Source organism: Scleropages formosus, chromosome 7 (assembly GCF_900964775.1).
Source record: "Scleropages formosus chromosome 7, fSclFor1.1, whole genome shotgun sequence".
Taxonomy (NCBI): domain Eukaryota; kingdom Metazoa; phylum Chordata; class Actinopteri; order Osteoglossiformes; family Osteoglossidae; genus Scleropages; species Scleropages formosus.
Genome location: NC_041812.1, coordinates 745,702 through 761,682, shown reverse-complemented (window position 1 = coordinate 761,682; position 15,981 = coordinate 745,702). Strand labels below are relative to the sequence as shown.

The following is a 15,981-nucleotide window of genomic DNA, read 5'->3' as shown; positions in this document are numbered from 1 at the left end:
ACTTTCTGCTGTGTTTGTTTTCCTCATATCTGCTGTTCTTTATTTTTAAAGTCCACACTGTATTTGAATTTACTTCACCACATTTTTTACTGTATTTGACTTTATTCTATGTGCCACATATCCAGCGAAGAAACACTGAGTCAGTTCCTCTTAAAGGCGTTTCTGCACATAAGGGGAGAAAAATGATTCTCACAATTGTGACATAAGTTATAGCAAATACAGTTAGAACACAATGCCTGGGGGGGAAGGGGGGGCAGACAAGCACAGCGAGGCGTCTGCAGCTCCTGGGGTCTCCGCTGCCTCGGCCTCTTCAGCATAGAAGTGTACAGCTCTCTCATTATACTGCGGCGAAACTAGGCCCCTTGCAGCCGACCGGAGCGGAGCGCAGAGAACGTTCTGGAAGAGGACGGAACGTTTTTATTCTCGCTTCCGAACGTCTGCACAGCTCTGCAGAACATCCCACCTAACAGCTCGGTCACTCAAAAAGCGGTACCGTAACCAATTGTGCACTGGACCCAGACAGCTGCCACACACGTGTGGGTCCTTGAACTGCCCATCGAAACGCCAACGACTGCAGGGGAAAACTTGGCGCTCAAACACTCCGTCTGAGAAGCAGAGAAGTACGAATACGGTGAATACCGAACACCTCTGAGCGCGACTGGAACATTTACTGCTCACCGTTGCACGAGTCTCCATGGAAAATGGAAACGCAGGAGCGCTTTTTTGTGCCGCTCTTTATCGAGCATCATGGCGCTTTGCGTCTCTTATCCCCGTGACTTCAGACGTGGTTGCTGCGCCGGGGAAGCTGATCCACGAGCAGCACCATGGAGCTCCTGTTTTTTCCCTTCATCCTGTCTCATGAATCACGTCCCACATATGAGCTCAAAGGCACAGTGAGGATTAGTAAGGTGAGCGTATGGATGAGTGACCCAGTGTAAGTAGTGTATCTAGCAGTGTAAGTGACCGCGGTGAAAAAGGTGTGTGGGCTCATGACACTACGGTTATCAGAGCTCATTGGAAGTCGCTTTGGAGAAAAGTGTCTGATAGATAAATAAATGTAAATGTAGCCGGAGCACCAGCTGGAAGAGTCAAGAGCTTGAAAACACACACAACATACTGGCAAAAAGAACACTTTTGCGCGGAACGAGTGAGGGCACTGTCCCCACCCCTGCGCTGAAACAGAGTAAACTAAAGTGTGTCAATAGTTTTACCATAGAGACACAGGACTCTCTCTCTTTTTTGCTGGTCGACTTGACACAAGTAGCTGTGTTCCGAACCGATGGGAAAGATCAACAGATCTGCTCCCCGATATCTACACCGCAACCACACCGCTGCGGTCCTGCACTCCTCCACCCCACTTGGTGGTCCTACACACATAAGGTCCACAATCAAAAGCACAAAGGTTTATTGGTTTCACTTCCACTGTGGTAGAACAAGCTCCCTCTGTCCCTCAGAACTGCTGAATCCCTCTCGAAGCTGAAGAAGGGTGTCAAAACTCAGCTCCTTCGAACTCACTTCTCCCCTCATCTCCAAGCTACTCAGTAAATGTGTACTTGTCTGTTATATGTTTAAAATTGTGACAAATAAAAAAAAAAAAAACTGCAAATGCAACTACTGGTGTAATGTACACTGGTTTATACTGTGGTATGTGACCAATGAACTGTACTCAAGAACAGAGACATCTGCATCCAAACCTCTCTTGATGTGCGTACGGTATACTGTGTTCTGAGAGATGTGTGTCGCTTTGGAGAACAGTGTCTGCTGAAGGAATAAAAGTTGATATAAACACAAAAGTGGTTCAGGCAGGTGTGTAACACGGGTTCGAGTCGCCGCTAGGACACCGAGAGAAGAAGTGGCTTCTGCGACCCAAACTGAACATCAAATGGGCCCCGGCAGTTGTGACCCTCCATCGCCGGACCCTGTGGGGGCGTCCATATGGCTCCCAGGGAGCGCGGCCGGAAGGGCGGCGGTTCGGTCCACAACGAGCGAGCAGCTCGGGTCCTTCATGGGTCGAGCTCCTGACGCCTTTGAGGGACAAGAGACCTCAAGAGACTTCGGCAAACAGCTGTGACCAAACATCCCGAGCGCCTCCATGTTTCTCGCCGTTCTACGGCAGCCGGAAAGCACCGGAAAATGCCGGAAACGGGCCGCATGCTTTCTCAGCATCTCGGGATGGTGACACGGTTCCGAGGTGAACGTGGAGCGACTGCGGTTCACACAAGGACATCCATATTTAAACAGTATCGATAGAGTGACGACGTCGGTGCTGAGCTTCACAGACATTTTTCACAGGAAAACAAGAAAGTCAGTGGAACTAAAGAGTCACTATTTGAAATGTTCCAGTGATCAACATCATCATCACCATCATCACCATCATCTTCATCACCACCTCTGCTCTCTCCACTCTAGGGCTGTCAGGGCTTCAGCAAAGTTTCCAGGAGGTTGTGGGCTCCGGCCTTCTCAAGCGTCACATGCCAAACTCCCACGCTTGGAGTGTTTGCAGGTTTAACGCAGCACTCTGTGTGTGTGTGTGTGTGTGTGTGTGTGTGTGTATGAGTGTGTGTGTGTCGGGACTGTGTTTGGGCCAAACAGAAACACACTGCTGGCTCCTCAAAGTAAGCAATAATTAAGCAGTAATGCAAACAGCGGAGTGGGGGGAGTGGCCTGACATGGAAGAAAACACACACACACACACACACACACACACACACACACACACACACACACAAACAGAGTTATCAATAAATGTGTACGTGTGTTATCTGTTTACTCATAAAAAAGAATATATACAGTTCACAGATACTGGTGCAATATACACTGGTTTTTACCATGATATGAGACAGATGTAATGGACCCTAGAATCATGTGTCTGTCTTTGTGTTGTTCTCTTGGAGAAAAGAGCGTGACAAACGAATAAGCGTAACTGTACCTGTAGGGCAGAAACGACGAGCGAAGGTGTGAATCGCAAACCAGGAACCACGGTATTCGCCACCTCGGCCAGCAGAGGGCACCCAAGTCCTTGAGCGCCGTGTCCGCTGGGGTACGAGGGTCTCGACAGGGGGCCACTTTGACAGCACGACACGACAAAACACAGACGTCCCAGCAATCTGTCACACCGATTCCCCCGGCGTGCAAACAAGGGCTCTGCGGCACCGAGTCTCAACGCGTGTGTTTCAGTGTGTCTCGGCGCGCGTGAGACCGGAGAAGAACGAGAGAGACGAGGAGGAGGGCGATGTGCACGGGAGAAGTCCGCGTGCCACGCGAGCCGCCGATCTGGTCCTTGGGAATGTGGAACCGCTGGCCGGAGCAAATGCAGCAAACGCGGTAATCAGCGGCTGAAAGAGGTGTGTCGTCACCTACGCAGCAGATCACAATGTTACCGGAGCCACCGACCCAACCTGTCCCTTTCCCACGTTCCCTCGAAGGAAGAAGGCGGTGGCAAAGAGGGCGACACTTCGCCGCTACCACACCCCCCATCAAAGTGGCGGGACAGGGGACGGCATACAGGGGACATGGGACAGCGGACAGGGGACAGGGCACCGCGACTGACACCTCTGCAAGGGTCCATCAGTGAGGAGCAGAACCTTCGTACAGCAAGAGGAAGCAACAAATAAAAGTCACCTTTTTATGACTGGGTGAAGGGGGGGTGGGTTGGACTAAAGTGATCACACAGTATTTACATGTTGACAGTGGACAATGATAAGCGGAGGAGGAGACACACACACACACACACACACACACACACACACACACACACACACAGAAAGGTGTATACTGTATGTATGGAGTAAATAATCCCAGGAGGGCTCTGCTGCGCCACCCTTCCACCGTTCTGCAACAACAATAATATTGACAGTATCGACAACAGGGCCCCGAACACCGCCCCCCCCCCCCCAACCCCCACACACCGCGCAGGGTCACTTCCCAAGGTCACTGGTGCCTGTGAGAAACGTCCACCACGGGGACACTGAGGACGCTAATGTGTACGGAGCCAGTGGTCAGTTATCTGTCGTGTGTGTGTGTGTGTGCGCACTGCGTGTTTTGACACGGAGGGGGGTGTGACACAGTGTGGCGATAGAATATGACAGGAGTGTAAAATGGGTGTAAATTGTGACGCAGTATGCAGTATGGTAAACAGTATGAGGGAGTGGTAATTGCGGCGAGTTTAGCAGGGTACACAGAGGGATGGGATACAGTGAAGTACAGTACAGTAAAGTACGGTACAGAACAAGGTAGAAGAGGCACTAACACCAAGAACCTTCACACAGAGGTACGGACACACCATAGTGCTGAGGCCTGTCAATGTGAAGGTTCTTGGTTCTAATCCCCCTCCAGCTACTGAACCTTGAAGTGACGCAGTAACGATACCCTGCTGCATAAATGGGTAAATCAACAGTGTAAAAAGTGTGGTACTGTACCGAGCTGAATAAAGAAAGGCTCATTAAGGGGGAGGGTGTAGCTGGATTTATGGAACGGGTTCGTCAGCTGCTGGAGAAAGGAGGACCGCAAAAAGACCGCGTCGCACTTCCTGGCCCATCGACGGCGCTCGCGTTTTCCATGCCCTTCACGGTCGGAGCACGTGGACCGACAGCGATGATGATGATGATGATATCAGAATAACGGGGTCGGCGGCTCCATCTTCAGGCCAGTTGTTCTCAGGAAAGATGCACGACCCAAGGGCAGCGAAAGGCGAAAGAAACTCCCGGAAAAACAACACGACTAACAAGAGACCTCAGAAGGAGCCCAACAAGAGCTTCTCCAACCACCAGGTGCCACTTCTTGGCAGGAAAGATCCTTCCAGATGTATGACGATTCCCACGATTCCAAGAGAGAAACGGCCGCCCAAGTGGAGCCCGAAGGTCAGGAACTGGAGCTCAGATGTCACATGTCACTCATACAAGAGCAAAGAGGAGCTGTGGAGCTCAGCAAGGAGCTCCTGTTACTGAACCACGTGGGCACGTCTATATCTACAACTCAGCCTTAGACACACATACTCACACCTCTGCACAGACTGCATGACGTCTTCATCACGGCCTAAACGTAAACGTAAGGGTACCACACTCGGAGATGTGCTAATGACCTCTCCTGGTACCACCTATGACATCCACAAAAACACGACCACAGCCCCACCCCCTTTGTCTTTAAGCCCCGCCCCCGAGCCTCTCAACCAATCAGTAAAAGAGATCCAATGGCAGTCCCCGCCCCTCCTGCCTCACAAACACCCACTAAGGCGGAACTAAACAGAAACTCCGCCCCTTCTGCTCAGAATCAGCTCCGCTCAGTTGGCGCAAACTCCTTTAATCTGCTTACAGTTACTTTATTTACAAACACCACGGTTCACGGAGGGCTTCCTGCACGAGAAAGTGGAGAGGAGCTGCGCTGAACGCACGTGAACCAACACCGGTCGCAGCAGGAGCAGTGAAAATACACGAATGAGAGTAAACGTGGGAAAGCGGGGAAAACGGGGGGCAACGGTGACGCTGCGGACAGCACTCGCCGTGCTCTCTCTCGACCCTCTGACCGGGTCACAGCACATTCGATGCTTTTGGTGAGGGCACCCTCTGCAGCAGGGTGCCTGCCCTCTCACACGGTGCCCTTAACCGCTATGCTGCCACCCCCCCCTCACAGCTGCCGCCCTGAGCTCTGGCCTCCCGCCTGTAATCCCGGTGCGACTTCGGGAATAATGTCGCCGCACCGATTAACTTCCCGAGCGGCTAAAGGAAGCTTAGCGTGGGCAGCGGGCGGAACGTTCCGGGAGCGCAGGCGAGATGAAGGTGCTTTGTGCTCCTCCGCAACCCTCCACCGCAGGCTGTCGATGAGATTATCGGGAAGGTGAACTGTAACGCGTCTTTGCAACGAGCGAGACCCACCCTTCGTGTTCTGGCTCAATGAGTCGCCGACTCTACTGCGTTTCTCGCCGTCTCTGCACTCACCCGCTCTACTTCCGTCCACGTCCAACAGGGGGCGGTACTCGCTCTTGCCCACGGTCTCCCCCACTTTGTCTTCGAAGGCCTGAGCTTCCAGCGTTGCGATGAAGTCCCTTTGCACCAGGCTTTCAGGCTGGGGGGGCGGGGCGTCCTTCAGGGCGTTACTCAAACTCAGGTCCATTGTCCCGGAAGCCTGGGGGCGGGGTTTAAAAGAAGGAGACACCGTCACTTCCCATTTTAAACCCCGAGCCACAAAGGACATGTCTGTAGAGCCACCACACTGAGCATGCCCTCTGAGAGGGGTACCGTACCCTACTTTACCGTACTGTGCCACGCTAAGCCCAGCACCAGCGTCAGTGTAGCGCACTAGTAACTAACTGCCTCTGTCTTCGGACCCAAAGGCCCCGGGTTTGAATCCCACCTCTAGCTGCACCCTTGAATAAGGCCCTTCACCTAAAATCACCAGAGAAAAAATGACCTCGTTCTATCAGTTATAATCGTTATAAATGACAGATACGTGACTCATAAACGGGGCTACAGCTGTAAGAAAACAGACGTTTCACGAACAATTGTGAATGCGATGCTCATCAGGTGAGAACACAGTGGACGGAGCAGCGGAAACACTGTAAAGGACCACAAGGGAGGAGGTGCTGTAGTCCAGGTCACGGTCGTCATGTGCAGGCGAGCGAAGGGCATCACAAACACCCTCTTTTTGGGGGAATATGAATATCAATATTATTAATTCATTAATAATATGGGTTCCCTGGCCAGCTTCTCCAGCTCCCCCAACACACACACCTTCATTTTTGAGGTCTTCCACTCAACGACTCTGTTTGGACAGAGGTGGATTTCCAAGAAATCACTGCTTATAAGACTGGAGGGGGAGGGGACACACGCAGGACGGGACGCGAGTCCGTCGCAAGGCACCCCGAGCGGGACTCGAACCACAGACCCACCGGAGAGCAGGACCCAGTCAAACCCGCTGCACCACCGCAGCCCCCTCTTACCCGGTCAAGACCCCGGAAAATGAAAAGCAAGAGAGTCCAGAAAGGGTCCGGAGGCCACGGTTCTGCTGCCGAGTCCCCTGCTGCTCTCGGCATGTCCACAGGCTCCCCGGATCAGGACGCATTAAGCAGATAAAGCTTGGCCATGGGGTGGGCTTGGCAGGGGGCCTCCGCAGCAGCGCAGGATGCGAGAAGGGGGTCGAGGGCGGGGCTACGGGTGGCCTGTAGGGCCACATCCAGCAGGGACATGGGCGTTTTGGACACTCCACAAGGGCAGGACAGGGCAGAGGAACCCTGAACAGGCCAGCAAAGGGGCACTGGGGGGGGGTGCAGCTGCCTTCATCCTGGCTGGAAATGAGGCTGAAAGCCTGTCCTCAGTTACCCCTGGAGCTGTTCCACTGTTGCGCTGGAGATCCAGCGGCTCTGCCATCCGTTTACTTAGTCTGGGGACACTCGACGGACGGGGGGGGGGGGCGGGGGGTGTTGCTCTTCTTTACATCACACAGTAAGAGTAACGGGGGCACTTTCCATTTCTGATAGTCAACAGCGTTGCCGTGGCAACCATTCTCCGCTGATCTTTCCTTGCGCTGCACATGCACCTGATCGGCCGCACAAACAGGAAGCGGCACCACGCCGTGCCGTGGCCTTTCGGCTGTGTGCTCCGCAACCTTGGCGCGCCCTTTGTGAACCTACTTTACTCTGTTTACAGTGCACACCGGGAGGCCTCCCGACGACCTCACCTCCCAGGAGCCGAAAGCCTGCACCTTCTCGTCGGTCCTACCGGCTGCGTGTGCGTGACTCATCCAAGAGGAAGGTCCAGGGTTCGACAGGGTGTCATGAGACGCCCCTCCCCGGGGAACTAAGCGCAGCAGAACACGGTGGAGACGGTCACTCACCTTCCTCCTGAACACACTGGTGTCCTGCGAGCTCTGAAGCACAAAGAAGTCAATGACACTGTCGGGCAACACTCACTTTCTCACTTTCTTCACTGCTCACGGAAAAACAGGTGCGTGCGTGTGTCTGTGTGTGAAGACACATGTTCCTCTGTACCCAGGACTTTGGAGCACTTTGCACCCTCCAGCCATGCCCCAATGTAAGGGGGGGGGGGGGGGGACAACACACACCTCATCCAACATGGGCTCGTGGGCCTCTAGGCACTTTCCCTGCCTTCCGAGTCCCACCAGCATCAGCGAGCGTCGCCGAACCTTTGACTTTCCCAAAGGACGTCCTGCGCGCTCCCAGGCGGCCTGTGGGCGACCAAAGCTGGACTCTGAGCTAAATCATTGACCAAGTGAAAATGGCGCCGTGCCAACACCTCTCCGAACTCTGGACCTCGAGCAACAATCTTCTAGCAACAGCTGAAGAGCGAAGGTGCTTTTTGTGGGAAAGTCTATTAATGGGCAGGATCGAGGTAGCTTGTCCACGGTAACTTGTCCACGTCCGTCCCCCTTCATACACCTACGATGACTGAAGCGAAAACCACAGCAAGGTGAAATCGGTTCTCATCACACGATCTTCCGGTGAAAAAGGTCCAATGCAGAACTTAGTGCAAATTCGCAGACTTGCTCTTTCGGAACAGTGTGAGTTCTGAGGTGCGTAACTGTGCGAAGTGAGAGACTGAACGGCACACACTCAGGAGAGTTGTGGTCCCACACGCAAGACATCCAGAATCAAAAGCACGAAGACCTTTGGTTCTGTCTCCAATGTGGTGGACTGACCTCCCCTTGCCACTCAGAACTGCTGAATCCCTCTCTGCACTAGGGAAGGGTCTCAGAACTCACCTCTTTCAGACTTACTTCTCCCTGATTGCCTTTGTGCTCAGTAAACGTGTACTACGGTACCTGTTGGGTAATTTAAAAAACCCTCTGTCCAGCGGCTCATGTAATGCACGCAGCGTTCCACACGGAACCTTACGGGAGACAACACCGGAAATGGTACAGAGCTGAGCCCTGGGAGGGGAGGGAGCTAAAGAGGCGTTTCCCAGACTCTCACACACTCCACTCCACTGCGAGACAGAAGTGTAACAGTATGAGGACTGCTGTGATTAGGTTACAACATGTGTAACAAACAACATGTCAGTAGTGACAATAATAATAATACTAATAATAATAATAATAATAATAATAATAATAACAACTTGGTAACACCTAGGACGTCACCCTCAAATCTACACAACAAACCTTTAATATCCCTGGATTTTTTTTTGTTTCTTTTGACAAAAGACACTTTCCTGGGGAAACAACGGCAATTTCCTTTCTGCGATTTACACACTTTCGTCCGCATGTGTCTTTGTGCCGCTTGACTGCACTGCTGACCAGCAGGAAACACAAGGTGTTCAACAGGGGTTAGAACACACACACACACACTGAAAGGTAGGCAGGTGAAGTACGTAGCCAAGCACACAAAGTTAAGAATGAGTCGCATCAAATACCTCCCTGAGCAGGGCCCTTCCTGGGACTTGAACCAACAACCTTCAAGGGAACGCTGTGCAAAGTGCAGGAGCAGAGAGCGTGCGCTCGCGTCGAGAGGCAGGAACGGCGGCGTCTCGCTACCAGGCTCAGGGCTACGGCGTGCCGAAAGTGGAGCGCCGTGAGACCGGGCGCAGAGCAGCCGGTCTAACAGAACAAGTCAAATCTGGCAGCTGGGAGGAGAGAATATCAGCCGGCAGGCAAAGGGTGTGTGTGTGTGTGTGTGTGTGTGTGTGAGAGTGAGCTTTGGGTGCGGCTCCCATTCTCCAGCAAGAAGCACGTCGATCGCTTATCATCATCACCACTTCTGCTCTCTCTTCGTTTCCCATTCTCCTCATCCCCCCCAGGACACCTTCCACACGTAGTACTGAAAATATTATATGTGTAACGCTCTATTTAGTGACACTGTACGCGATACACGTTTGTCCCCCCACTTCCTTGACGGCCTGAAATGGCCATTGAAAATTATGATTATTAATATTGTTATTATTATAATTTCCCCTGTGCACCGCCGCTCTTGCATGACTCTCCCCGAGCAAAGAGGCATCTCACAGCCCACCCCCACATCCTGCCTCCCCCTCGCAACCATCACACAGCCATGATGAGGGAGCGGCTCACAGCCGCAATACCCACGATGCCTGCGGACGGCATGGGCTCTCCCTGCGGACGGGAAAGCAGCGCAGCGCCGGGACGACTCTCCCAGTGTCTCTAGTCCGGGGGGACGGGGGACGCCGGAGGGCCGGACAGCGAGCCGACATGACCGTCGAGGACCAGGTGCTGCCTGTGACACCGCGCCTCTCCGCCGTTCCCTGGAGCACGCGGCACACAGATGGACCTGCTGGGAAGGAGAGTGTGTGTGTGTGCGTGTGTTTCAGTGCAGTATGTATGTATTCAGGGGCAGTGGCGTGTGTGTGGACGCACTGCTCATCTGGTGCCCTTCCACCTGTGTGCAGTGACCCCCCCAGCAAGGGGGTTCTGACCACTCTTGTGTTGTGAACACAGGAAGTTGAGGGAAGTCGCCGTAAAACGAAGACACACACACACACACACACACACAGAGCAGAGAAACACTCGTTCCCCTGGTGTTTAAACCCCCCCACTCTGGGAGTAGCCAGGTATCCACCGTCCCCCTAACATTTCCCACTCCAGGTCCAGCTATGCGAAGATCTCCTCCGTCTGGCACCCGGGGTCTCGACCCACCACCCACATGTGTGCAGGGGAATTCTGGGATTGCAATGTGGGAAAACCAGTCAGACGGCTTTCTCTCATTTCTTCTCACCCGGTTGCACACCCACACACACACACCCACAGCATCTCTCCTCAGAGGATCATTGCGTTGTTTTCTGCCAGTGTGGGACCCGCGCCATTTCCATCTCACACACACACACACACACACACACACACACACACACACACACACACAGAGTTATGTAATAATCTTCTGTGCTACAAATGAAAGTAAATTGCTTTCACTGCAGTCTCTTTTGATGCTGGAAGCACACAACCTCCCCCCCAACCCGACACATTCTTCTCTCTGTCTGCGCACTGTGCACCCCCCCCCACCCCACCCCGACGCGGAGACGATGTGAGATTGTGCTGACTGCAGCACTGACAGTAAATTCTGGGAACCCTGCCAGTGCTGTCGGGGATTAGGACCGCGGTCCACTTGCCCGGAACCCCATCCCGTCCCGACCACGCCTGGCGGTCTCGCTCGGCCCACCCCTCCTACGCCGGCCTGTCGCGCGACCCGGACCGTTGGAGTCGCGGAGAAATGACGCGGCAACTCAAACGTCTCGGCACTTTCTCACCTTCGCTCGTCTGTCGGCGCGTCCCGCAGACCCGCATCGCTGCATGTGACCGTTGGCCTCGCTTCTTCACCGACGTTCGCAATTAGTCACGAGCCCAGAAAGGGAAAAGGGGCCACGGTAAACGCTGCAGTCCCCACCGGTATGCGTTCGCGCTGCTGACCGAGCGAGCGACCGACGAGTTCCGATGGAGAAGCACGCCGTGCTACATGAACGCTGTGTTTGTGCAAAGGAAATTAGGCACGAGAAAAATGCAGGAAACCATCCGAGTGAAACCATCCTGGGGCACCAGGGCGCAGGAGAGACCTGCGGTGTAAGAGCACCGCGGTCCGGTGCGGTGAGACCGGCCGAAGGGCGGAGGCGGAAACAAGGCAGGGCTGAAGCGCAGGACAACTGGACTTTTTAACCAAAAACCAAAAAGAATTGAAAAGAACTAAAAGAGGCCCTTCCAGGTGAGAGGTGGCAACAAGAAAAGAAAAGAAAAGAAAAGAAAAGAAAAGAAAAGAAAAGAAAAGACCCCAATATCCCTCCTCCCTGAAGCCTTCAGTCCAGCTGCCTTTTTATTCCTCCTACTTGGGGCCGGGGGGGGGTGCGGTGGCGCAGCGGGTTTGGCCTGTGTCTGTGCCTTGTGATGGACTGGCATCCCATCCTGAGTGTGTCCCTTCAGCCCTGTGCTGCCAGGCTAGGTTCTGGTTTGCTGTGACCCTGCTTGGGACAAGTGGTGTGTGTGTGTGTGTGTGTGTGTGTGTGTGTGTCTGTCTGTCTGTCTGTCTGTCTGTCTATGCGCTTCTCACTGCAGCTCTCCACGGGAGCAAAAGGGGAAGAAGGAGAAACGTGTGTCACACAGGAAGGCCTCTTATGTAAACCACAGTCACGTGATACCAGAGCTGATCCCTGCTTGTAAAACCGATTCATCGCAAACGTCTCGCTGCGTCTCCCATGTTACCAAAACGCACCGAACGCCAATTCCTGAGGACCTGCATTTGGGACAACTTTTACATTCACTCTCAGACCGTTAATCAGCCTACATTTGTTCAATTATCTCGTGGACCCGACTCACGACTCTCGACACTTTTTAATATCCCATATATAATATTAACATTTTTAAACAGCCAGCCCACGCGAGGGGAGTGTCGAATGGTTCCCAACACGTGCGGGAGCATCCGGCCAAAGCGCGACCCTGCCGCGCACTTCAGAACGAGACATGAAACGGAGAGAGGCTGACGCTGGGGACGGGGCTCATTTAAATACGCTCACGGTGAGTCGATCGATCGATCGATCGATCAGAACAGTGAGAAGCGCCCTCCCGAACTGCTGACTGCGTGTGTGCGTGCGCATGCATGACCGGGGATGACCTGCAGTGGGTCGGCAGTCGACTTGCGCGCGAGCAGCGGATCCCTCCTGACCGACAATCACTTCCTGTGCGCTCATCAGTCACTCACACAGCAGCGGATGCGGAGCGATGACCGCCGCTGTCCACGTGACCGCGTGTGTGCGGGATCCAGGCCTGCTTCAGCCACACCAGCGTTTCGCACCCACTGATGCCCTTTCGGTGCCGCGCACCCGGAGCGTCGCGCCGGCCCGCAGCTCCCGAAGTGCCGAGTCGGAGAGCGCAAGAGAGCGAGCGCACGGTCAAGAAGAACGGGCCACGTGGAAAACTGCGAGGGAAGAGAGAGTGAGAGCGGTAGAAAAAGTGTCCTGAGCTTCCAAAGCGGAAAAAGGAATCCCAGCTGAAAGCGACGCCATGAATTATCTCGGCGGGATTTCGGGTCTTTTCCCATTTTTACGGAAAAGCAGCGGCGTTTACGGACGAGCGGCACAGCAGGCGGCGCCGGTGCCTCACGGCATCTGGACTGTGGCCCACGTGCATGTTCTCGCAGTGTTCTCAGCATCTCGTCCCACAGCCTCTCCGCTGCTTTTCTTCACTTATTGCACTCAGTTCTGTTACTGATTTTAGCCATTTCTCCAGCACAGTAAATAACTGTGTCAATTCAGGGTAAGAGCCTCACGCTCTGTTTACATTTAACAGACACTTCTCTCCAAGGTGACTTACAACAAACTCTATGTAGAGTTATCAGCCCACACACCTTATTCACCGTGGTAATTTACACTGCTAGATACACTACGTACACGGGGTCAGTCATCCATACATCAGTGGAACACACACACTCTCTCTCTGTCACTCACACACTACGGAGGAACTTGAACAGCATGTCTTTGGAGTGTGGGAGGAAACCAGAGCACCCGGAGGAAACCCACGCAGACACGGGGAGAACATGCAAACTCCACATAGACTGAGTGGGGATCAAACCCACGTCCTCTCGCCCCACCCAAGTGCTGTCAGACAACAGCGCTACTCGCTGTGCCACCGTGCTGTTTTCCAAAACGGTCTCCGGACCACTGAAACCCAACATTGGGACAAGTGATTACTGACGTGAGTGAATGAATTCAGGTTAAGTATCTTCATCAAGGGTACTGCAACACAAGTTGAACTTGAAACGGCAACCTTCCGGCTGTCCTTCCGCTTCCACGATCACATTTCTCTCGGCTTTTTGCTGAGCCACAGTCCGAAGGTCAGAAACTGCCAGAAAGAGCTTTCCAGCGAAATGTGACTTGGCACCACTGATCACCATCTCATCTCATCATTCCATAAACAATCCCTCTGAACACACACCAGCCGAGCTCACGCACTCGGTGTGGGAACCCGGGAAAGGGGCCTCCTCACTGGACACGTTTGCTCGTATGAACCTGGGTCTCCGCTGGCTGCAAAATGTCACGAATGGCTTTTAAGGTAAAAGGGCCAAGTGCGAAACAAGGAAGAGCATGCGAACACACACACACACACACACACACACACACACACACACTCATACAAACACAAGAAAAAAAACAAGCGGGGAAGGGCTGCGACGTCGCTTGCCATCACACTCAGCCCGTGTCCGGCGGGGCGACGCACATTGTGTGTGACAGGAGGGCCCGACGCCACGGCAGAGAAATGGACCCTGGCTGGACACCCGGACGGGGCAAAGGATGAGGAAGCACAGCGCCGCGTCATCTCGTCGTCACGAGGACGGAGTGCGTGTCCACGTCAGCTCACCGCAGCCGCGTCTCACACCACACGTTCACAGAAGGAGTGAACCTACGGGGTGAACCAACGTCCCAGGGCTGGACCACAGCCTTGAACCCTGGTCTACTACTGAGGCTTGGGGGGGTAAACAGACATGAGGACTCCCTCCCCCCCCCCACCCCAAGCACAGCTTTGGTCCTTCATCTGGAGCGACACGCTGGGGGATTTCACTGTAATCCCTCTGAATCCCAGAGATCTAAGAGAGGGTCCTCTTAGCAGAGGCATAATCCCTGGCCTGCTGTCCCACTTATTATTATTATTATTATTAATAATAATAATAATAATAATAATACGTGCATCATCAATATGATGTGTAACCCCTGATGTAAGACTTATTTCGACATTTGGAAGTAAGTTTTATAAATCATTATCCAGGTATCAGGGGACCACAGTACAGTAGCTGCTGCCCAGGTTATGATTTAAAGAAGAAAGGAAAACATCACAGGGTGGAGGGACAAGCATTATTACACAAATTACAGAAAAAAATATACGTATAAATAATACTGCGCACAATAATAATACACGTTAGAATCGCAATAGTATACATTGTAGCGGCAGGAAAAAAAACGCAGAAAAAAGCAGCGCAGAGCAGCTGGGAAACAAACGGGTTACACTTGAACTCACACTCGGCTACATTGTATCACTGACACAATAATAATAATAATAATAATAATCACAATCATGAATCCGTCTTCTTCTTCTTCCTTTCACCTGACAATACAGCACAGTGCCGTTAATTAAATTATATTATTATATCATGTATGATCTATTTCACACACTCGACTCGGTTCGACACGCCGAGGAGGAAACACGTTACGGTTAGTGCGCGCGCACAGGGACAGGGACGGGGACAGAGGGGGACAGATGTGATCGGATGCTGACAGACAGGTGAGGATGACTGATGACGAGGAGGCGCGCGACGAAGCGAAGGGACCAGTTGATGTCATAAGTTGAGAACTAAAGTTTTTTGGGGGAGAAAAAGAGACAGACGACGAGTGGAGTGGGACCGTGGGCGTCCTCGCGCGTGGCGTGTGCGCCAGTGAGTCCGCGTGGGTTCGGCGAACTCACCGTGATCTCCGTCTATTTCTGTCGCAGGTCGCCGTCCGCGCGCGATGATGCGCGCTCCTCCCGAGCCGTGCGCGCGCCGAGCGCAGAACAACAACAACAACAACGGCAAGAACAACAAGAACGCGGACCCCGGCGTGCGCGCTCACGCAGCAGGCCAGCGGCTGGGCGGAAAGTGGGCTGAGCGCGACTCGGGGACGCGCTGCGAGTTCCCGAGCGACGCCTCTCGCCTCGTCCTGCTGGCGGACACGCGCTGCCCGCCCCCGTGCGCTTGACGGACAGCTGAGGCGGCCAATGAGCTGCTTCGGCTCCTTTTACGGGCCGCGTCTGTCCAATCGCTGGACAGCAGCTGCTCGCGGCCACCAGGCGGCGCGGTGGAGGAGGATCTCGGTGCGACGGGCGGTGAGGTGCGGCGCTCGCCGAACCGGGGTCCTCGGCTCCAGGGTTGTTGCGTCCAGCAGCTGCCAGAGGGACTCGAACAGGCAACCTGCAGGGCCTCGAGCGCTGCTGTCACAGGAGCTGCTGCCTTTGTGTCCAAAGGACACAGGTTCGATCCCCACCTCTGGCTGTAGTAGCCTTGGGCGA

The 15,981-nt window shown here is 53.7% G+C and overlaps 1 protein-coding gene across 5 annotated transcripts in view; it reads right to left on the bottom strand.

Annotated features, from left to right (window-relative positions):
* Positions 1 to 15,633, bottom strand: part of LOC108934017 (microtubule-associated protein 4-like) — a 62,042-nt gene extending 46,409 nt beyond the window's left edge. For all 5 annotated transcript variants that reach the window (XM_029253814.1, XM_029253817.1, XM_029253818.1 and 2 more), the window contains exons 1-2: positions 15,400 to 15,633; positions 5,934 to 6,120 (exon numbers count right to left, since the gene is read on the bottom strand). In XM_029253814.1, coding sequence (XP_029109647.1) covers positions 5,934 to 6,108 — 175 coding nt within the window. In that variant the 5' untranslated portion in view covers positions 6,109 to 6,120; positions 15,400 to 15,633. The remainder of the gene's footprint in view (positions 1 to 5,933; positions 6,121 to 15,399) is intronic.
* Positions 15,634 to 15,981: the final 348 nt, after the last annotated feature.